We start from the raw sequence: 24,321 nt of genomic DNA, 5'->3' as shown, positions 1-24,321 counted from the left end.
AGGCCATTAAAATTCTTCCTTGCCCAGGAGAGGAAAACAGATGGAGAGGTAGTGATGAGTTCTCCTTCTGCCCTTTCCCACTGCTGGCATTTTGGATCTATTTCTTAACAGAAATGGCTTATGTCAGGGGTGTCAAACTCATTTGTTAAGAGGGCCAGATCTGACATAAATGAGACATTGTTGGGCAGGGCCATGTTGGGCCAGACCATATGTAGAAGAAGAAGATATTGGATTTATATCCCGCCCTCCACTCCGAAGAGTCTCAGAGCGGCTCACAATCTCCTTTACCTTCCCCCCCGCACAACAGACACCCTGTGAGGTGGGTGGGGTTGGAGAGGGCTCTCACAGCAGCTGCCCTTTCAAGGACAACCTCTGCCAGAGCTATGGCTGACCCAAGGCCATGCTAGCAGGTGCAAGTGGAGGAGTGGGGAATCAAACCCGGTTCTCCCAGATAAGAGTCCGCACACTTAACCACTACACCAAACTGGCTCTCCTGTATACCTATAGGGCGGGATAGAAATCTAAATAAATAAATGAATTTACATCCCGACTCTGCTGCTGATGAACTGGGTGAGGCATTGCAAGCCATGGCTGGTTGGTTGTGCCAGAACTGACTGAAGTTAAATCCATCTAAGACAAAATCCTGTGTCTGGATTGGGGTGGGGGGGGGGGATTTGGGATCAAGCTCCTGCCCTTTGATGGTACTCAATTAGTGCCATCAACAGAGGTGAAGAACTTGGGGGTATTCCTGGATACCTCTTTATCTATGGAAGCCCAGGTTGCCATCACTGCAAGGGCTGCCTTTTTCCATCTGAGGTGGGCCCAACAGTTGGCCCCCTATCTTACCCTCCATGATCTAGCCACAGTGATTCATGTAATGGTCACCTCCAGATTGGATTATTGTAACTCTCTCTATGTGGGGCTACCCTTAATCCTGCTCTGGAAACTCCAGTGGGTGAAGAATGCTGCAGCCTGATTATTAGCATCAAGGCCTTTATGAGCATGGATACATCTGGTGCTGTGCAAACTGCACTGGCTACCCTTTGAGTACTGGATCTGTTTCAAGGTGTTGTTCCTTACCTTTAAGGCCCTTTACAGCCTGGGGCCTGCATATCTTCAGGACTGCCTCTCCCCATATGAGCCCCCCCTGGCTCTGAGGTCAGCTGCACAACATCATCTTGTGATTCCTGGTTCTAAGGATGCCCGACTGGCTTAAACAAGGGCCAGGGCTTTTTCAGTTTGGGCCCCCACCTGGTGGAATGAGCTCCCACTGGAGATCCGGGCCCTGTGGGACTTTCCAAGTTTTACAGGGCCTGTAAGACGGAGCTCTTCCACCAGGCTTTTAATTGATTCAGCAGGGGTCCCCTGAAGTCGTCGCTTCCCCCAGCACATTATTAGCACCTTACCATCTAGGTGGTTATGTTATACTGAACACTATCAGCCTATACATGGTTGATGACTTGCTGCCAATGATGTGGATCATGGTTTTTGTTAATTCTGTAGTTATGATATTTTCTAGTCTGGATGTGGTTTGTTTAATGTTTCTGTAAGGTTTTTAATGTTGTAAGCCACCCAGGTATTAAAGGTACTTTCTTTGTATTTCTCCCATGGGATCCAGGGAAGTGGGTAAAGGAAGCTCTGGCTCTTGAGAAACTAATGCCCTCTATTTAAACCCAGAACAAAGCCAACTCAGAGCAGGGAACCCTAAATATTTAGCTGTCTCTCCTTTGAGTGGTACTAGAAAACTTGTGCTTTACAGAATATTTAAGCAAAGTCTTTGACAGAAGATGCCAAACTTTATTTATTGTATTTTATCATTGGATTTATAACCCACCGTCCTTGTAAGCGGGCTCAGGGTGGGTCACAACAATAAAATAACAATAAAATGCATAAATTAATGACCAATTAATTTGGGTTTTTTTTAAAAAAAACAAACAAACAGCATGAAACTATCTCTTGGTCCTCACCAATGTCTCAAACTGGCACAGGGCATAAAAGACTGACAACAAAGTCCATTCAGGAGATGCCAGGATGATTCTTGAGGCTAGTTCATCTGGGCAGTGTGGGCAGAGGAGGCCAAAGTCTTCAGGTAATTGCTACCTCACCAAAAGCCTGTTGGAACAGCTCCATTTTGCATGCCTTGCAGAATTGCACTATATCCTGCATGGCCTTGATCTCAAGTTGGGGCATGTTCCACCAGGCTGGGGCCAGGACAGAGAATGCCCTGGCCCCAGTTGAGGCTAAGTGGACATCTTTCTGTCTGGGGACTACCAGCAGATGTTGCTCAGCAGAACATAGAGCTCTTCAGGTCACATAGGGTAAGAGATGGCCCCACAGATATGTTGGTCCTAGACCACATAGGGCTTTGATTATTAATACCATAACCTTCAACTGGATCTGGTATTCAATAGGCAGCCAGTGCAACTGGGTGGTGCTGGCTGAATGTGGACCCACATAGATGTCAGAGTCAGTATTTTGGAATATGATTGTATGAAGCTTTTTGGCTTTTTTCTTCAGTATCCAGGTCAGGGCCAAGGGCCATCCAGTGTACAGTACATTACAGTAATACAGCCTGGAAGTGACCATTGCATGTAGCCCTGGGAGGAGAGATAACGAGCCAGCTTCCTTACCAGCCAAAGATGGCAAAAGGCTGATCTGGCAGCCATGGTGACCTGGGACTCCATGGAAAGTGAGGCATCCAGGACCACTCCTAGGCTCTTCACCCTTAGTACTGCTCCACCCCTCCATGGCTCAGATCTCTGTTGGATTTAACTTCAGCTGACTCTGTTTTAGCCACCCAACCACAACTCCCAAAGCCTGTCTAAAATATTTGGGGTGGTGTCTGTCTGCCCATCAACAGATAGAGCTGGGTGGACCCTTGGACCAAACTGAGTGAGGGGATGCATACAGATGAGATCACCCTTTGCAGTCCACTGCATTCAGCAAGTGCCATAGGAAGATCCCCCCAGTGCCATCTTCTGTCCCTGACCCTGAAGGAAGGAGGAGAGCCACTGCAAGGCAGTCTTCCATATACCTATGTCAGCGAGGTGGTGGGGCAAGAGATCATGTCAAACACTACTGTTAAATCCAAAAGCAACAGCAACAGCAGCACAGACCCACCCCAACCCAGATGTCTGTGGAGGCCATCTGTGAGGGTGACTAGTATGGCTTCTGTCCCTTGGCCAGGGCAGAAGCCAGACTGGAATGGATCTGTGATGGAGCCATCATTCAAGATGTATTGTTTACTTTTATTGGTTTATCCTGCTCCATTAGGATGTTGCATTCAGTGATGTTTTTTTCCCCCCAAGAGTGGTCACACCATTGTCTTGAAGTCAGTGAAATGAACAAAGTTAAGGAAACCTCTGCCTGTATTCTGCCCCATTTTCTTCCAGAATATGCAAAAAAAGCATTCCCCTGCTCCATTAATAAAACTAACATGATTGCTATAATGGCTTCAGCAGAGAGCTTATGTCTGGCTTCTACCATTGTGATTAGAGAAAGAATGCTTTTGGGATTATCATTTGTAGTTTAAATATAGGCTAATTGTTCTGGTTGAACACAGTCCCTTTTAGACACAAATTCTATAGTATCAGTCTTCCACCTTGATACTCTTTGGCTCCCTGGGAAACTGAAATTTAATGGAAATGGAACGTAGAGTACAGTCACAGACATTGTAGTACCATCAGAAAAATGGTATATTTGGTTTAGCCATTTTGGATCCAAAGGCTGGAGGAAATTTAATTTGGATCCATTACCCTACTGAGTTTAACCAGCAAAACATGTTCTGTTTGCCTGTGTCCCAACTGGGAACTGACCTAAGAAGTTGCCATTTACCAGTACCATTCTCCAATGGAGAAAATGGGAGCCTAGTAGAGGCATTTCTGGCTAGGCCAAAAACATGGAAGGAAAGAGTTCATGCTTTTCTGCAGTTCTGAGATGAATTTGGGCCCCATGAGGCTGCCATTTCTGAAAGGGGGAAAAAGCTAGGAAGAGCCTATCTCAGATCTCCCTGCATCTTTAGTTAGGATCTATATCTCTCAACCCTATGCAAAGCATTTTGATTTGAATAGACTATATACAATATCATGACAAACTTTAGTGTATTACTTTTTCAGAAATTCTCAGCATCTTTCTTATAGTTAATGCTTTGTTAGGTTTCATTAAACTGATGACATACAAACAGCAGATCAAACTCAAAAACTGAAGATTGCGTTCCTAAGTAAATTTATCTCCCTCTCTGATTTAGTCACTCCCTCTTCAGATATTGACTGATAGTGCCAGTCAGGATTCAACCAAAAGTAGAACTCAAGAGCTATGGGCAAGGTTATGTAAGATCCTTACTAGTACTTGAGTTTGAACAATGGGAGCATATAAACTCTTCTTCTTCCTGTTGAACCTTTCCCCCAGATGTTCTTAGATATTATTTCTTTCATGCTTGATTTGGAAGACAGCCTTCAAAACCAATTTGTTTAGTTTCCGCCACTGAATTCAACCAAGAAAGACCTCATTAAAAACAATGTCTCCATTCCCATGGAGCCTGGCTGGACTTCCAATATATCAGGTTCCACAGTAAACTTGAAAAGCACTTGAAAGCAAAATATAGCTCAGATGGGAACAAACGGGAACCTATTTAATGGATGTCCTTGCAGCCATAAAAACCAGACTCTGTAATGGGTATTCGTTTCAGGGAACAAGTCTGCTGCCAGGCCCGTAGCTACGAGGGGGCCCGTGGGGGAACAGCCCCCTGACTGCTAGGCGGCAGCCCCCCTGACTTGGGGCCCCTAACCAGCCTCCAGTGCCTTGGCTGCATCCTTCTCCATTCTGCTGTCATCATACACCACTGCTTCTGCTTGTTTAGGGGTCGGAAGAATTCTCTGACTCCTCAGCAAGCAGAAACAATGGGGCACTTTCAGCACCCAGGACTGAAAGTTAAGCTCCGTGTTGCTTCTGCTTCCTTACATGCTGGAAGAATTCTCTGACCCCTCAGCAAGCAGAAACAGTGAGGCACTTTCAGCGCCCAGGACTGAAAGTTAAGCTCCGAGTTGCTTCTGCTTGCTTAGGAGCTGGAAAAAATCTCCGACCCCTCAGCAAGCAGAAACAATGGGGCACTTTCAGCGGCCAGGACTGAAAGTTAAGCTCCGAGTTGCTTCTGTTTGCTTAAGGGCTGGAAGAAATCTCTGACCCCTCAGCAAGCATATATTGGCCACTGTGTGACACAGAGTGTTGGGCTGGATGGGCTATTGGCCTGATCCAACATGGCTTCTCTTATGTTCTTATGTAAACAACAGGGCACTTTCAGCGCACTGGACTGAAAATTAAGCTCCACACTGGGCTCATGTTCGGCTAGAGGGTGTCTTCAAGAACAAACTGTTCTTGCCTTCAAGTGGGGCGGCGGGGGTAGGGAGTGGATGGCTCCATTGCAGGCTTTCTCTGCCAGACAGGGCAGGGTAGGGTAGGCTGGCGCATACAAGTGGAGGTCCTGACTGCAGTCCGGGGTTGTTCTGTTTCTAAGGGGGTATAGTATTACGATAATCAAGAAAATCATGTAATGGCCTTAACATATTTACAACTGTTAAAAAAACAGGGTAAGTTTGTTTCTGCCAGACTCATTTACGAGCTTGAGTAGTTACAGACCTGTCTCTTTCACTGGATAAAAATGCTGCAGTGGTTACAAAAAGTGTTTTCTGCCAGGTGCATCTAGTTCAGAGGCTGACTCACTTCTTGGACCCTGTTGAATTTAGCCATGCTGATCCATGCAATAGTAACCATGAGACTTCAGAACTGTAATAGGGCTACCTTTGAAGACAATTGGAAACTTCAACTGGTACAAAATTCAGCAATCCTCTTATGAGCAGTGGCCAGTTGTGAATTTTTTAAAAATGTGTTGGAATTATGTAGCCTTTAGTTGGCCTGAAATTAAAATATAGCAGTACCACAAGACTTAATGAAACACAGAATCTCAGAATTTCCTGATCAGATTTCTCTTAGCCCATAATGCCAATTAACCAAAAGCATCAAATCAATTAATATTGTTACCTTTCAAATCCTCTGGGTTGTCAATGATGAAGTTTCCATTCCAAACTACAGCAAAATCTACTGCTAAGTTACTGATGTCCATTCCATCGTAGAGATACTATGGAACAAGGAGATTAATATATTAATGTCACTTCTCTTTATGAAAAATGAAGAGAAACATTGGGGGCAGAGCTATTATTTATTTATCTGCATTTTAACAGTATATTGCTTAGCAAAGTGAGAAAGGATCTGAATGATTGACAATATCCATCACCTGCATGGTGAGACCCACCATAAAGAGACAATTAAATCTGTTGACAGCCCTTGAGAGAAGTAATAAATTAATGACCCAATCCATGCAGGCTGTTCTTACCATTTAGAGCCCTCACTTTTTTTAATTAATATTTTATTAAGTGTGCATATGTCAACATATTTATACATCTCATATGAATGCACTTCATTTTTTGCTTATTGTCTTCTACTAATCAAACTGAATACCCTTTCTCAGCAAGAAGATGAAGCATTGGCCTTTCAGAGTGACTGGTTGGTCATTGTGTGAATCAGGTTGCTGGACTAGATGGGCTATTGGTTTGATCCATCAGGACTCATCATATGTTCTTATGAAGCTCACTGTCATGAAGACTGAGCAGAATTCACACATTACAGCAAAAGTGTCATTTTGGCTGTAGAGACACTAATCAGAAATGTATACAAAACAGCATTGAGGTACACAATAAGGTAAAAATGTTATAGGAAAAATGAAAGGAAAATAGTAACAGCAATAGTAAAACAGAAGCTGAAGCCTGTGAAGTAGGACTTCCTCTTTTGTAACTAGTTCTTATTATACTAGCTATTTTTACTTCCCATGTGTTTATGATAAACAAATGTATTCCAGAGAGCATTCTGAACAGTTATATATGAACCTAGTGGCCTGTGAGGCACCACCATCTGGATTTTCTGTTGCAGTTGTCACAAAGCCCATTCATCCATTATTTAACTCTCTGGATTCAGGGACAGTACCAGAACAAGACAGCTAAGAACATACTCATGTGGGCAGGGGAAGATTGGATTATTGCTCAGTTGGGGTCCTCATTGAATGTTTAAGTACTTGAAAGGGAGTGAAACAAGAGCATTTTTTACGCTTTGCAACTGCTGGCTGTAACCTCCACATATGATGATCAATAAGAGATTTCTACAATTTTCTTACATGGCAATAACTGCCCATATAGGAACTGCACAGCATCATAAGTCTCTCATATTCATATATTTTCAGTGATGTATGTTCCGGGAAGTTGAGACACACAGTAATATTTTATTTGTAGTTGAAAATGCAAAGAGCAATTGAATACAAGTGTTTTTGACACCTTAAGTATGTGTGGCTATTTTATGTTGAGTCAGAACATTTGTCCATCAAGTTCAGTACTGTCTGTTCTGACTGACAGCTGCTCTTTGGGACCTCAGAGAGGGAAGGGTCTAAAAAATGCCTGTCATCCCTTTTTAAGTAAAAATACCAAAGGTTATGCTGGAGAGTTTCTGCATGCAAATCATATGTTCTATCACTGAGATATAACTCTTGCCCTAAATCTTTGGTCTTCAACCTGCTGGAAAGCCACAGGAGAAACAAAAAAACTTTAAGTGAATGCTGCAGGGAAGGTTTGAACACAATACCTGGGTGTTCCATACTCCTGCTCAACTTTATTATTGCATATAAAGATGTTAAGCTACTGGACAACTGTGCAACCTGATCTTCTTTTACTTTTATTCTAAATGCCCAAAGAACCACTTGCAACAAAATTAAATGACCAATTAACCCAATAATATACTATTTTGGATTATTCCTAGGTTAAAACAATTGAAACCTCTACAAAGCAACAAAGACAGTTCTTATAGGACTTGGAGATGCAGTAAAAACTGATTGTCCTGACTGGTTGGATTGATTCCAACATCATTTTTGTCTATTTGGATACTCCTGTCAAATCATCCGAAGCCTTGCTTCTCAACAGGCAAGAATGCAGAGGCCATTCTTGGTTGTGCTTTTTTCATGGAGATTATCTTTCATTCCATCCTTCTCTCACTCGCATCCCTGTTCCTTACCTTTCCTCTCCAAGCAGCTTTCCAGTATTACACATTCTATCACACTGCTGCAGCCTGGAATTTGACAGTTCCCTGATAAGCAGTCTGCAATTTTCTTTATCTCTCCTGCGTGAATTAGCTTTGCCTTAACACCTTTGTCACATCCCCACCCCAGCTCCCCCTTCTCTGACCCCCCACAGTCACAGACAGGGAAACTGACAGATAAAAGATCTTCTCTGGGGCCAGAATTCTAATTAAACACCTCACTTGCCTGTAGCACATTCCCACCTGGAATTCAGGATTAGTTCAACCCCCGTTTCTCTCTCTTGCCCCCCCCCCCTTTGGTTTCACCACTTGGAATAATGCTGCGTTGTTCCTTTCTTTTACTGTTTATGCTGTTGCCTCATACATACTTCAACCACTCCAGTACTCTGAAGATGAGAAAAAATGAAAGGAAGGTATGCCTCCGGTGATGAAAGATAATAGAAACTTCTTTCAAATAGGCTAGATAGAAAAACTAGTATTGTGGAATGCAACAGCCTGCCCTGGCATTAAGGAGTGGCAGTCATGAAGAAGGGATACAAGAAGTAAATGCCCCATACTTGGAAGTTTGTACCCACTCTTGGGAGACCTTCTGTTGACTGAATATCTATTTAAATTGTCAGGACCCCCCCCCCCCCCAAAAGCCCACTACTAAAATAAATTGGTTATTCTTGTTGCTTTGGATCAAGCTATGAAACCCACATGACTTTACTTCCAGCTTTTGTAATGAGGTTGGGAGGAGGTGGCACAAGTCTTACACAGCAGGGCAAAACTTTGTTGGGGTACTATATAAATGAATGAGTGGCTGTTCTAAAGGAATTTGTCAATATGCTTCAATCTCTGATTTGATGGAAGGCTGAAGACATGTTGAAAGTGGGAGACAGACAGTACAGTTCTAAACTGTGTGACACTCTTTTAAGTCTATTGAAGTCAATGGGCTTTGAAAGGTATAACTCTGTTCAGGATTACACTGAGAAACGTAATAAATAGGGACCACTGATTCATTTCTTTTTGATAAATTATCATATAAATTCTAGCAAGGTCATTATTTCAGATATGCTAGCCTAGGTGTACATCATTCACTGTAATCACCTAGAAACCTGCCAGGGAAATGAGAAAGGGAAGCACATCTTGGTACTTCCCAGCTTCCCTCCCCATGGTTGGTACATTCTCCTGACAGCATTACTCCACTATATCATTCCACTAGGTCATGCCAGTGCATGTTTTTCTTGGATCTTATACAGTTTCATACATGCTCTTTATTTGTATCTCCTAACATCATTTCCCACATCTTTTAACACAGAGAATGCTTTCTTACTCTTCTCCCTCTTCCCACAATCCCAACCCAAGGCTCTTACTGAGCTATTCTGGCACTGGACACTTGAGCTGTTGAAGCGAAGAGCAGGCACACGATGAATCACGCCTTGGATGTTGAGGACACACTCATAGCCACGCTGGCCAGACTGAGGCTGTGGTAAATTTCTGGCCTTCAAGGTGATGGGCTTCACCTCACCAACAGGGATCAGAATCTCTTCTGTAGGGAACAGCTGTGGGCAATCCTAGAGGAAAATATACAAAAAACCCAAATATCTAGGTAACTGCAGCCTCTGAATACACATGAACCCTGGGGTTCAGGAGACACAAGATCTCAGCAGATGAACAGCAAAGGTGGCTAGAAAGATTCCGAACTATAACTATTTTAGGTCTTATGATTTTCAGCCCTAATTCTCTGGGATGATATTTTTGATTCCTTAGAACAGTTTCTTATTAAGTCTAGAAATAAATTAGTCAGCCTGTCATCATACAACCTACTTCTGATTTAGACAGTCAATCTATCAACTGGATGGGCAGGAAAGAATGTACTTCTCTGGGATGATTAAGTGAATAAAACAAATGAGCAACAAATAAGTCAAGAATTCTCATTTGCTATTACAATAAAACCAAGGCTCATTACAATAAAACCAAGGCTCCTTAGAGGACTCCTCTGACAATTCAAAGTATACTCTCAAAGTGTATGTGTACATTTTGAAAGAAAGATTAAAGTCATTCGGGGTTGAAACAAGCAAGGCTTTTAAAACCAGCAAACTTTTGACAAATATGTTGGTTTAAAATATTAATCTGCCTTGATATCTCTTTTTGGATTTATAATTATGGTTATTTATCCAGTATCACAAAAATGAAAACTATCATTCATAGCATTCAGTTTTCAAAATAAAGCATTTGTCCATTTATACAGTGAACCCTAAAGCACAATAACACATAACCAAGGTGTTAATGATTAATTATTAAATGCAAAGTTCCAGGTTATGACATCATAAATTATGTAAAATTGTCTTTTCATTAAGAATTTCATTTTTAAAAGGTTAAACTGAACAGAAGATTCTAGTCAAATCATCAGCACACGATGACTCATACTTGATGCAGTGGACACACAGTCACACCAGTAGGACTGAAGCTGGGGTAATGACACTAAACACTTTTGGATCTAGTTTGTGGCTGGACTTCCTGAGGTTTCTATATATACAACCTTGAGCTCCATAAGGAAAAAAAAGTAGAATAAATACCTATTAAATCAAAAGCCACTTTGAGCTCCTCAGAAGAAAGGCTGGATATAATCCAGCAAACAATAAAATTAGGGCCTAAATAAGAATCTAGATCTTGTCCACACAAAGATTATCTGATCTTAATAAATCATACACATGCAAGCACTAAGAACCATCATCACTTATTTTCAGTTGCAGAACCGTAGACTTGTGCAGCTAGAAAGCAAATCCATCTGTCTCACTGATAAATGTTTGTCACAGCCTTCTTTCGCTATGATCATAGTTGTAATAAACTTCTATATTAGGTCAGGTGTAGATAAATGGAAAACAGATGATGTCTGTTTTGGGAGACCAAGTAGCTTTACCCAGAAGCTCCATAAACTTTTATGGTAACTCTTCTATACATTTTATTTCATTTTTAAGACAAATTTTGTCGGAGTGATTTTTAGATCAGGTTGAGGAAAACATCTGCTGTCATGGCAGGGGAGGGGGGAAGGACATTATTTTCTAGGGAGTGACTTTATGAGCTAGAGGAGAATATTTGTGACTAACTACTTAGCCTACACACCCTTGCCTCACTTTTAAGAAAGTTCACCTTACCCATAGCAGAATCAGAGGCCCATTTCTATAGGGTGCAGCTCTAACTAAATTGCAGATGCTTTTAGCTGCATCATTAGTAATCCTCATATATCTAGGATTTGCATGTTAAACAGCAAGAATTTTTAAATATATGTGAACAATTAATACAGAGAGTTTTTTGTGGATGTTCACTACACCTAAAGTGTTGAAGTCTGTTCATATCCTACCTTCCTCGGATGGTTTTTTTTAAACTCTTTTGCTTTGCAGTAATACATCTAATTTTTCTCCAGGTGTTACTATTGTGCTGTTTGCACAACTAATAGCACTACAGCAGTACCTAATAATCAAATAAAAAATTAGCTCACTACAACAACAACAGAAAATACATTCTTGAAAATATGTTGAGAGGGTGGGAAAAAGATTTTATTTGTTTGTTTGCTGTTTGGATTCTTAGCCTGCCCTTCCCTGCATGCAGGGCTCAGGGTGACTCACAATAGGTTAAAATTACAGCTAAAACCATTAAAAATACTATAATTCAGTAAATTAACATAATTTAACATACCAAGATGGCTCATTAGTCTATAAAATGCCCATGATTAAATAAGGGTGGTGGGCAAATATTCACCACAATTACTGAATAAACTTAGTTGGTGGGGTGGTGGAATAGGGGAGGCCAGAATGATGACACACCTGTCACCTCAACCAAAGACCAAATGGTACATCTCCATTTTACAGGCCCTGAAGAACTGAAACAGATCCCACAGGGCCCTGATCTCACTCCATTTCATGGGACTATCCTCCTTTTATACAAACCAGGAACTTTGAGGGGAAAGTTTGAAAACAGAAATAATTTGAACTTAGGGTTGCCAAATCCAATTCAAGAAATATCTGGGGACTTTGGGGGTGGAGCCAGGAGACTTTGGGAGACATTAGGGGTGGAGCCAAGATCAAGGCTGTGACAAGCATCATTGAACTCCAAAGGGAGTTCTGGCCATCACATTTAAAGGGACAGCACCTTTTCAATGCCTTCCTTCCATAGGAAATAATAGATAGGGGCATCTTCTTTGGGGGCTCATAGAATTGGACCCCCTGGTCGAATCTTTTTGAAACTTGGGGGGGTACTTTGGGGAGAGGCACTAGATGCTATACTGAAAATTTGGTGCCTCTACCTCAAAAAACAGCCCCCCCCCCAGAGCCCCAGATACCCCCAAGTCAATTTCCCATTATTTTCTATAGGAATAAATCTCCCTATGGAATAGCAGAGTTCCCAGCAGACATTTCCCTCCCCTCCCCCCGCTTTCTGATGACCCTGAAGCGCGGGGAGGGCCTCCAAACCAGGGGATCCCCTGCCCCCACCTGGGGATTGGCAACCCTATGGGGGAGACAGGCAGAAAGAAAGCAGCTTTAACTTTAAATGCATTCTCCCAGCCTCTGGAGACAAATGCCTTCTCCAAGCCGGCTGATGGGGCGGGGGGCTTTGAGAGCCACACGCTATGTGCGAAAGAGCCACGCGTGGCCACAATTTGGTCAGCCCTGGGCCAAAGCCTTAACTCAGGTGGGGGGGGGGCAGGCAGGGGAGCGGCTCGGCTCCAGCTGGCCTGCCCGGTCTCGGGGAGTTTCCCAGGCTCTCCAGGGAGGGCCCAGAGGCGAAGGGGTTAACCAGGAGGCGGCCGCGCGGGAGAGGAAGGGCTCACCTGGGCCAAAGGGCTCACCTGCCGCGCGCGGGCTCACCTGGCGGAGAAGGAGACGCGCGGCGCCGGGGAAAGTTTGCTCCGAGTTGGGCGCCCCTTCAGGCCGGAGCCTGCGCCCCGCCGTCTGCCTGCTCGGGCAGCCCCCGTCGGTAAGTGGTGCTCAGGGGCAGGAGGCGCATGTTTTGCACCCCTGACTCCCAGGGAGACCTCCTCCACTTGCCCTTCCTTGGTCGGGGCTGGGTGGGGAGGGTCTGCCCCCTCGAAGGGTCTGATGCTGGCTTCCCTCCCCGGCCCAGCCCTGCACTTCCGGAGGGCCCACGATCCTGCCCCCCAAACCACGCGCCGCGGCGGGGGCGGCGGCAGCTGTGCTGCTAGAGGCAGCTGACCATGCAGTCGGTGTAAAGGATGGGCTTGAGGGTGCGCGAGCGCTACAGGCGCAACAGGCGGGGCGTGGAGACCTTCTGCTACGGCTGGCCGCAGCGCTCGCGCACCCTCAAGCCCGTCCTTTACACCGACCACGTGGTCAGCCGCCTCCAGCAGCACAGCAGCTGATGAGGAGCACATGGAGCGCGAGCGCAGGTGGCCCCCTCAACCCCCGCTGGTGATGCTGTTCACCCCCAGCATCCTCCCCGGCAGCCCCCGACGCCGCCAGCAGCAGGAGGACGCCGCTTCTCCCCCCCGCTTCCGTTTTTTGGGGGAGCGGGGGAAGAGGCTCGGAAACCTGGGGTCCCCCGCTAGAGCGGGAGGGTTGGGACCCCTATTTGAACTAGCTGTCAAGAGAAGAAGCAAAATCTGCTTCTTTCTGCTTTCAACTCCAACATATGATCAAAAACTCAACAGATGATAATAGTTCAGCATCTGTAACCAACTTTGCTAAGAAAACAGTAATATTTCCCTTTTTTCTTTGGCCTTTTAAGCTGTGTGTTTTCTTTGGTACAGACAGACTCTTGATCATGTACTAATTTTATCATTTATAACTTCAGTTGGAAGCTTTCTTTCTTCCTTCTCCTACCCAGAAGGCTTAAAATAAAATGTAATAACCTCCAGCTCCATCCAATACTATGTCATTTATTCAAATATGCTTATCATTCTACACAGGATGCTGACAAGAAAGCTTAAGCTGCAACATCTTCCCCTTCCACTATTCCTACTAATGAAGAGCTCTGGGAAAAATGAAAGCCAGCACACTGTTTTGTTGTATCTTATTTGGGTGTAACATAAGGTATTACCTTTTGTGTGTGTGTGTGTAAACTCACCATAGTTTTTGTTAAAAACCCAAGTGTAATCTCAGGTGTTAGCACGTTAAAGAAGAATAGAATAAAGTTAGAGTCCAGGGGTATCTTTAAGACCAGCAAAGTTTTATTCAAGGCAGGGCTTTTTTTGTAGCAGAAACTCATTTGCATATTAGGCCACACCTCCTGATGTAGTCAATCCTTCAAGAGCTTACAATAGGCCCTGTACTAAGAGCCCTGTAAACTCTTGGAGGATTGGCTACATCAGGGGTGTGTGCCCTAATATGCAAAGGAGTTCCTGCTACAAGAAAGCCCTGATTCAAGGTATGACCTTTTGCTATGGTTTCAGTCCAACAAGCTATCATAACCACAAAATACTTTATTCACACCAGGATTTCAGAACTAAATCCACTTTTTTCCACTGAAGAACTTAGTGAACCCAAGATTACTATTAAACCCCACTGTGCTAGTGAAAAACAATTATACCCCAGCATATGTATCACTATAGTAGGATACTGCCAGTTAATTGAGTATGCAAGTGGAAAAACTAGCAAGAGTTTGTGATTTAGCAGGGGAACATCAGAATTGGAACCCAATGATCCGAACTTATCCTACACCCAATTAATCATCTAATGAGGGAAAGATCACTGTACACAATGACTCCAAATCCTCTAGTTCCACAGCTAACCCCATGTATGCAGAGCTGAAACACCATGGCTGCATCATGGGACCCTGCTATCACAACAGATTGATTGGTGTTGTCCCTGCTGTTATGCCTGTACCCCACTTTCCCCAAAGGACTAGTCTGGTATATTGGAGAAGGTGATGGCAGAAACCTTCTTTTTCAGCATCTCACAGGGTCACATCCCAAGACTCTCACTGGTCTGCAGATAGGATCAAAATAGGTCCTACAATCACATGGAATGTGTGTCATCAAATACTGGCCAGAGGCTTGCCTGGGAAAAGTGATCCTGAAGCTGCAAAGGTCTGGTTTTTGGCAGTTCTCTTCCCTCTTTTAAATCCATCAATGCCAAAGATTAATTTCCAAAAAAGGCAGTTCAACTAACTCATCCCCATACCTTACCTGACTTTGCCTTACCTGGTTGATCCCATGTGAGTCTATAGTCAAAACCATTTTAATCCCATAACACCCCTTTGTAATAATTTTCTTGTCCTGTCTATTAGAGGTCACCAAACACAATAGAATGGTTTCACATGAATGTTACATTGCATTCACAACCCATGAGAAAGCTATGCCGCTTCCCTGGTTCAAATATGTTGTTTCATTCACACTATCACAGCATTGTTCTAGGAACAATAATGTCATAGCTCAAAGGATATAGCCATACACGCTCTGGTTCTTCTTGGGCTCTCTTGTTGTGAGGGAGAGACTGTGTATGTGTGTGCGTGTGTGCATTTATGAGTGCCTGCATTATCTGGACATCCACTAAATTACACTCCCAACATGAAACTGGGTACAGCTTTTTTTTTGAGTGAAATGCTGGTTTGTTCTGCTTACCTTTCAATAAGCAATCCGGAAGCAAGACAGAGGGAGTGGCAATTGTGCAGCGCCTTAAGTAGCCCACAGGCGCCCCCTGTTCTCTGTCCAAGAGATCCCATAGGCTTGCAGGGGGGAAAGGGCGGGCAAGCATCCAGCTTCCCGTGCAAAGACTGCTGGCCCGCCCCCTCCACCCCGCAACGAGGCAGCAATGACTGCCCCCACTCTCCCCCTCCCTGCAGCGCCACAAATGGGACCCAGGTGAGTCTGGATCCTGCCTTCTCATCGAATCTCTGTTCTGGAATAGGTAAATATAGTCCCAAGTAAAATAATCTATCTTCTTGTCTCTTTCAAGCTACCGTCTTTATCTTCTGACCTTGAATGAGTGTTTATAGAGTGCTTTTAATTAATTAATTAAAAATTAATAGGTTTAATTTTTATCTCTTTTAATTTTTTTTAATAAAAACCATTTCATTAATTATGGCTTGGTTCATTTGAGAATTCTGAGGGGAAAATCCCCGTAAGCATAGGTGGAGATCCTGCTTATTGCCCCCTCTTACAATGTCTGGGTCTCCTAGCTAATTCCCCCAACAAACTCAGGAGACCCTCACAACCACTTAGGGTAACACTGCATAGTTACTGCACAGACACTGCTGATGCAGAATTGTCCTGGATGCTGTTGGAACAGCTGTTGACACTATAGTGTTCCTGAAATAAGCGGAAACTGTGTATGGCTAGTCAATTTCTTCCTTTCTCGAAAGCTGAGCTAGTAATTCCTACCAACAGAACAACACTAAGACCCTGAAATGCAAGTAAGATCCCATCATGCACTGAGGAACAATATGGGGAGGAAGGCTACCTTTGTTAACAAACACTAAAAGCTCTACTCCAGCTACGGGAACCATTGATCTTTTCAGGATCAGAACCAAATCATGTGGCATAAGAACAAAGGGATTCTAAAGTAATCCTCTTAATTATAATAATACTTCCTCCAACAGGTGAAGCCCCAGACACAAACTTCAGGGAGATTATAACATGAATACAAATTCAGTGTGAGTGCAAACATTTGGAAAAACCAGGAAGAATAGGGATGTGCACAGTTCTGACAAAAATGTTTTTGATTAAGTTCTTTAATATTACAGTGCCATGTGGTCTGGATCATTAATCAGCTGAATAGCCATTTCCATTTGTTTCAAAAGGAAACAATTCCCACCAGCAAGTCCCTGCTCCCTGAAGTGGCCTGATATTCTCAGAGATGATTCCCTCACCCAAGGGAGTCTCCCTTCCAAAACTGCAGGCAGAAAGTAGAAAATGTCCATGAGCAACAAACAAGGAAGACATCCAAGGAAATCTCACTTCCAAACTGCAGGGGGGTGGAGAGAAAGGCTCCCTATTTCACAGGCAGAGCAGGCACATGAAGGCAAGAGGATGAGTTTTTCCTCTCTTTTTCTGAATGCCCATTCCCATATCAGGAGCCTGATGCGTGTAGGAAGCGGGAGCCTATTTTTAAATAGAAATGGTAAATCATGCTAAATTTTGTATTCACACATGAACAGTTTGCTAGCTTCATTAACTTCAATATTTTCCTTAAAACTTTGCACAGCCCTTTCCCCTAAATAACAATGAATGATTGGGGAGATTACTTTATTGCTTCCTGGGGGCTGTTGCTTTGTTCTTGGTCCATTGGGTTGCTTACCCTCTCTTTATAAACAAGTGTGTTTCCTCACAGGCCTCAACACAAACATGTGCACAAGAGGACCAGACTTGTATCTGTAGAGGAATTGGAATTTTTTTCCCTGGAGCACGTTTGTCATTATGTGCTGGGGGGAATGTCAACTGGTTTCATGGCTTTATGGACCCCTGCTTTCATCACAGGTGGACTGGTGCTCTCTCTACATGGCTAATGCATGCATTGCTGTTGAAGATTAGTCTGGCATACTATGGGAATGACTTTCAATAATGCTACATTATCAATGGTTTCTAGTGCTACTAATGTACTTTCTACTTTGCTACTAGGAGTGCACAACACTGTAAGTACATTATTCCAGTGTTAGCCTTGGCATAGAGGCTGCTAGGTTAGCAGGAGTGTTGCACTGGACTGCCAAAGGGATTTTTGAAATGCAAATATTTAGACAGAAAAAGTACTATCAAAAAGTGTCTGCATAACAGGAGAAGCTAATAAAGGTGGCACAAAGATAAAAGTACACCTAGAGGTACTCCGCTATCATGTCTTTTTATATCCCATGCTATTGTACATGCCTAAATTGATGATGATTTTCCACAACTTCTTTTATTTGATTTTGAAGACAAGGGGTATTCAGTACAGAGTATTGCTGAGTTAGGCCCACAAATTAATGGCACCTAATTATCCTTCCGTCTTTACAATTTCAAAACATCAGATTTAAAATTCATGCTGTTCTGCTAAAATATGTGAGTTATTGTTCTAAGACAAAAACCCCACATGCATCATAGAACACCATTAGAGCAGAGGAACTATGAAAAAGAACTATTTAGTATGATCCACTATCTTTGGAAAACAGTTTTCTTGTATATGGATGTGGGTGAAAGTTCTGCCGCCTCCCCTGAATTTATACATTGTATGATTGGAAATGTTGACTGGGAAAGGATTTCTATTATCATTAGATACAAGGAGGACATAATGGAGTTTTTTTCTTAGCAAAGGTTTCATTGGGACTCTAAACGAAAGCAAAGAATCAGTCAAACTGTGAATATGCTCAACTCTAGAGACAAGCAAAAAAACTGTAGGCTTTTGCTGTTTGACAGCTTCAGTGATTGCATTAATAAAGGGATCTACGAATGAGGAACAATATGCTATGGGAAACAATATCTCCAACTGCATAGGGCACATGTGGGTACTGTATTGCTACTTGCCAGTTTCACTGAATTTATCAGATGAGTGAATGAAGACACAGAACCTGTCGGGGCCTGTGGTTTGCTTGGGTGTGTGACTTAGAAGAGAATGCTGCCGGGTGTTGCTACGCTGCTGCTGGATGCAATATTTTGTATTGGGCTTTGAGTGTTCTTTTTTTCTTTATGTTAAGAACATAAGAGAAGCCATGTTGGATCAGGCCAACAGCCCATCCAGTCCAACACTCTGTGTCACACAGTGGCAAAAAATTTTATATATACACACACACTGTGGCTAATAGCCACTGATGGACCTGTGCTCCATATTTTCATCTAAACCCCTCTTGAAGGTGGCTATACTTGTGGCCGCCACCACCTCCTGTGGCAGTGAATTCCACATGTTAATCACCCTTTGCGAGAAGAAGTACTTCCTTTTATCCGTTTTAACCTGTCTGCTCAGCAATTTCATCGAATGCCCACGAGTTCTTGTATTGTGAAAAAGGGAGAAAAGTACTTCTTTCTCTACTTTCTCCATCCCATGCATTATCTTGTAAACCTCTATCATGTCACCCCGCAGTCGACGTTTCTCCAAGCTAAAGAGTCCCAAGCTATATGTTATTTATAGTGTTAATAGTTTGTCTGAGAAGCTGCTGATTTAGTATATACAGGGATTAATTCATATACATGCACTTATACTGTGAAGGAAAGGGCAATGGTCTGGCAAACCAACCTTGTTCCGATTTCAGAAGAACATAAGAGAAGCCATGTTAGATCAGGCCAATGGCCCATCCAGTCCAACACTCTGGGCGTTTTCCCACTGACCTTACTCCGGAGCGTTTTCCCACTGACCTTACTCTGGTTTTTGGCGGTTTATATTTGCGACGCAAAAGCCGCGGGACTTTGCGGCTCTTCCGGGTTCTGCGGAGCAGTTGGTGCGAAAACCGCGCAGACGCTGCGTGGTGAAGAGGGACGTCGCTCCGGAGTAAGGTCAGTGGAAAAACGCCCTCTGTGTCACACAGTGGCAAAAAATTTATATATATATATACACACACACACACACACACACTGTGGCTAATAGCCATTGATGGACCTCTGCTCCAGATTTTCATCTAAACCCCTCTTGAAGGTGGCTAGGCTTGTGGCTGCCACCACCTCCTGTGGCAGTGAATTCCACATGTTAATCACCCTTTGGGTGAAGAAGTACTTCCTTTTATCCGTTTTAACCTGTCTGCTCAGCAATTTCATCGAATGCCCACGAGTTCTTGTATTGTGAGAAAGGGAGAAAAGTACTTCTTTCTCTACTTTCTCCATCCCATGCATTATCTTGTAAACCTCTATCATGTCACCCCGCAGTCGACGTTTCTCCAAGCTAAAGAGTCCCAAGCGTTTCAACCTTTCTTCATAGGGAAAGTGTTCCAGCCCTTTAATCATTCTAGTTGCCCTTTTCTGGACTTTCTCCAATGCTATAATATCCTTTTTGAGGTGCGGCAACCAGAACTGCACACAGTACTCCAAATGAGACCGCACCATCGAATTATACAGGAGCATTATGATACTGGCTGATTTGTTTTAAATTCCCTTCCTAATAATTCCCAGCATGGCGTTGGCCTTACTGACATTTTCAGTGTGTTATCTACCACGACCCCAAGATCTCTCTCTTGGTCAGTCTCTGCCAGTTCACACCCCATCAAATTGTATTTGTAGCTGGGATTCTTGGCCCCAATGTGCATTACTTTGTGCTTGGCCACATTGAACCGCATCTGCCACATTGACGCCCACTCACCCAGCCTCAACAGATCCCTTTGGAGTTCCTCACAATCCTCTCTGATTCTCACCACCCTGAACAATTTAGTGTCATCCGCAAACTTGGCCACTTCGCTGCTCACTCCCAACTCTAAATCATTTATGAACAAGTTAAAGAGCATGGGACCCAGTACCGAGCCCTGCGGCACCCCACTGCTTACCATCCTCCACTGCGAAGACTGCCCATTTATACTCACTCTCTGCTTCCTATTACTCAGCCAGTTTTTGATCCACAAGGGGACCTGTCCTTTTACTCCATGACTCTCAAGCTTTCTAAGGAGCCTTTGATGAGGAACTTTATCAAAAGCTTTCTGGAAGTCAAGGTAAACAACATCTATTGGGTCTCCTTTGTCCACATGTTTGTTCACCCCTTCAAAGAAATGTAACAGGTTAATGAGGCAAGATCTTCCCTTACAGAACCCATGCTGAGTCTTCCTCAATAACCCGTGTTCATCAATGTGCCTACTCATTCTGTCCTTGATAATGCTTTCTACCAACTCTCCCGGTATTTAAGTCAGACTGACTGGCCTGTAATTTCCTGGATCTCCTCTGGAATCCTTTTTAAAGATGGGAGTGACATTTGCTACCTTCCAGTCCTCAGGAACGGAGGCAGATTTCAATGAAAGATTACAGATTTTTGTCAGAAGATCCACAAGTTCAACTTTGAGTTCCTTCAGAACTCTCGGATGTATGCCATCCGGACCCAGTGACTTATTAGTTTTTAATTCGTCTATCAGTTGTAGGACCTCCTCTTTTGTCACCTCAATCTGACTCAGGTCTTTCAACACCCCTTCCAAAATTAGTGGTTCTGGGGCGGGCAAAAAGTTCTCATCTTCCACAGTGAAGACAGAAGCAAAAAATTCATTCAGCTTCTCAGCCATTTCCCTATCCTCCTTCAGTAATCCTTTTACCCCATGGTCATCCAAGGGCCCCACTGCCTCCCTGGCTGGTTTCCCACTTCTAATATATTTGAAGAAATTTTTATTGTTAGTCCTTATGTTTTTTGCAATATGCTCCTCATAGTCCCTTTTTGCCTGCCTGATCACAGTCTTGCATTTGATTTGCCACAGCCTGTGTTCTCTTTTACTAATCTCCCTTGGACTGGTTTTCCACCACTTAAAGGAGTCCTTCTTACCTTTTACAGCTTCCATTACTTTGTTTGTTAACCATGCAGGCCTTTTCTTATGCCTGTTTGTGCCTTTCCTAACTTGTGGTATGTATTTTATCTGAGCTTCTAGGATTATAGTTTTAAATAGTCTCCAAGCTTCCCCAAGTGTTTTGACCATATTTACCTTTCCTTTCAGTTTCCTCCTCACATGCCTCCTCATCTCAGTGTATTTACCCCTTTTAAAGTTAAACGTGGTTGTGGCGGTCTTTTTGGGCAACTCCCTATTTATACAAATGGTATATCTGTATCTATATATAGACGTAGAAGGCAGGTTTAAGCCTTCCTGTACTTTGCCCTATGCAAAATGCTGAAGGCCTCGGAATGTGCTACCCTTTTCATCTCCTACCTGGAATACACATTTGGGGTAACAAGCTAAGGTAAACATCGGTTGCCTCATTCTGCACATTGTTAGTAAATGATTGTGTAAAGAATAATATATATAAATAAAGCAACACAGCCACTGACAGACAGACTGGCCAGACTGGTGTGATGAACATCAACACTTAGTCGTGTGACATTCCTACAAGTGGCACAGTGAACAGGGACCCCTCTCATCAATATTTGGCATAGGCCCCTTGAGTGCACTCCATTGTTCTAAACAACCCCTTCATTGGTGAGTATGGGAGGACAGTTCTCGCAAACCCAGCAGAAACATTTGGAGGAGCTGCGGTTCCTCATTCAGAAGTATGGTGGGTCCGTGACTTCTGGGCAACTTCAGACTCTCTTACAAGAGATCAGTAAACAGTGCCCCTGGTACCCGGAGGGAGGTTCTCTTAAACTTCCAGACTGGGAGAAGATAGGGAAGACCTGTCATACAGAGCCTTGAGCTTCTGTTGAACTACTTCAAGCCTGGCATAAATGTAGGTATGCAGTAGAGAAATTTATGCCCGTTTCTAACACAAGCCAGCTCTCCAAAGATTGTTCCCTAAAATACACTGGTGTCCAACTTGGCTCCCTGCCCCTCCTCTTCTTCCTCCCCCTTCTTCTCCTCCTCTGCCAACGGATCCACCCGTGGGCCCACTATCTAATGCCCTGGGACACATGGTCTGTGAAGTTTTGGAGAAGGAACTGGATCAGGTTAAATTGGAAAATGTTCCAGAATTGGCAGAAATGTTGTCTATTTGCCCTGAACAGTTGACAGGGGAAGAATTGGCTGACTTTTTATCGGTATGCCCAGTAACATGCACAGAATGAGAATAGGCAACAGGTTGTTAACTATTCTGCGTTGCCCCACTCTGTTTTCAGTGAAATTCAAAAGGCTGTCAGAGACACTGGCATAAGGGGAAACGATGTGCAGAGTCTTTTAGAAGGACTCTCTAATGGATACACTGTGATTCCTCAAGATTGGAAAAATATGGTGGGGATGATGTTAACTCCTGGACAGTATGTGGTATGGGACAGTGCATATTGTGATTTGGCTAATGCTCAAGGGCATGGCTCCAATGGGACTTATACTGCTGAACAGCTATATGGATCTGGACAGTTCAGTACTATTGAAGTGCAAGCTGTGCTCTCTGTTGCAACCCTTGCTATTGTATCTAAATGTTCTTTACAGGCCTTTGCCAAAGTATCTACAGAAGGGAAATCAGCCCATAGTTTTGCAACTGTCTGTCAAAAGCCACAAGAGCCCTATTTAGACTTTATTAACTGTCTTCAGGCAGCAATCAGAAGACAAGCTGATAATCCTGATGCAGCAGGAGAATTGATGATGAAATTGGCCAAGGAAAATGCTAATTTGGATTCAGAAAGAGTCCCGTGGTGCAGAGTGTTAAAGCTGCAGTACTGCAGTCTTGAGCTCTGTTTATGGCCTGAGTTTGATCCCGGCGGAAGCTAGGTTCAGGTAGCTGCCTCAAGGTTACTCAGCCTTCAATCCTTCTGAGGTTGGTCAAATGAGTACCCAATTTGCTGGGGAGAAAGTGTAAAAGACAAAGTTTACTTTGCAACAGCGCTCAGTGCAACAGGCTGAAGTTGCTGCTAGAACAATGGCTTTTCAGCTCTATTTACAAAGGTCTTTCAACTTAATAGTTGACATATGCATTAAATTTGATTCATGAACTTCCTGGTTCAGGTATCACTTCACAAATTGACCCTAATTTGATTGGCTATATTTTTAATCTTGCAGTTTTTAATTTCTTGCTGTGAGTTAACTTTTTTCATTGCTCACATTTGAGGCTATTCTAATCTTCCTGGTGTGATTTCTCAGGGCGATGCATGCTGACAAGCCTTAAAAAGTGTTACCTCTCTATTTACTAATCCCTCTCTCAGTCATAGTTATTTTCACCAGAATGCCAAAGCATTTGTCAAACAGTTCTCATTACCGTTTGATCAGGACAATGGTCCACCCAGTCCAGCACTCTGTGTCATAAAGTGATCAATATATGTGTCAGTTTGGTGTAGTGGTTAAGTGTGTGGACTCTTATCTAGGAGAGCCAGGTTTGATTCCCCACTCCTCCACTTACAACTGCTGGAATTGCCTTGGATCAGCCATAACTCTGGCAGAGGTTGTCCTTGAAAGGGCAGCTGCTGTGAGAATCCTCTCAGCCCCACCCAGTGTTTGTTGTGGGGGAGGGAGATAAAGGAGATTGTGAGCCGCTCTGCAACTCTTGAGTGGAGGGCAGAATATAAATCCAATGTCTTCTTCTATGCACTCACACACATACACAGACATGAATATATATATATACACTGTGGCTAATAGCAACTGATGGACCTCTGCTCCATATTTTTATCCAGTCCCCTCTTGGAGCTGGCTATGCTTGTAGCTGCCACCACCTACTGTGGCAGTGAATTCCACATGTTAATCACCCTT

General features: G+C 43.5%; 1 protein-coding gene across 2 annotated transcripts in view; it reads right to left on the bottom strand.

Moving 5' to 3' along the window:
- PLXNA2 (plexin A2) overlaps positions 1-24,321 on the bottom strand; it is a 771,921-nt gene that overhangs the window by 219,542 nt on the left and 528,058 nt on the right. For both annotated transcript variants that reach the window (XM_060231255.1, XM_060231256.1), the window contains exons 10-11: positions 9,489-9,689; positions 6,037-6,133 (exon numbers count right to left, since the gene is read on the bottom strand). In XM_060231255.1, the coding sequence (XP_060087238.1) occupies positions 6,037-6,133; positions 9,489-9,689 (298 nt within the window). The remainder of the gene's footprint in view (positions 1-6,036; positions 6,134-9,488; positions 9,690-24,321) is intronic.

Source organism: Heteronotia binoei, chromosome 2 (assembly GCF_032191835.1).
Source record: "Heteronotia binoei isolate CCM8104 ecotype False Entrance Well chromosome 2, APGP_CSIRO_Hbin_v1, whole genome shotgun sequence".
NCBI classification, from domain to species: domain Eukaryota; kingdom Metazoa; phylum Chordata; class Lepidosauria; order Squamata; family Gekkonidae; genus Heteronotia; species Heteronotia binoei.
The sequence above is the reverse complement of the archived record's forward strand: the minus strand, read 5'-3'. Positions and strand labels throughout refer to the sequence as shown.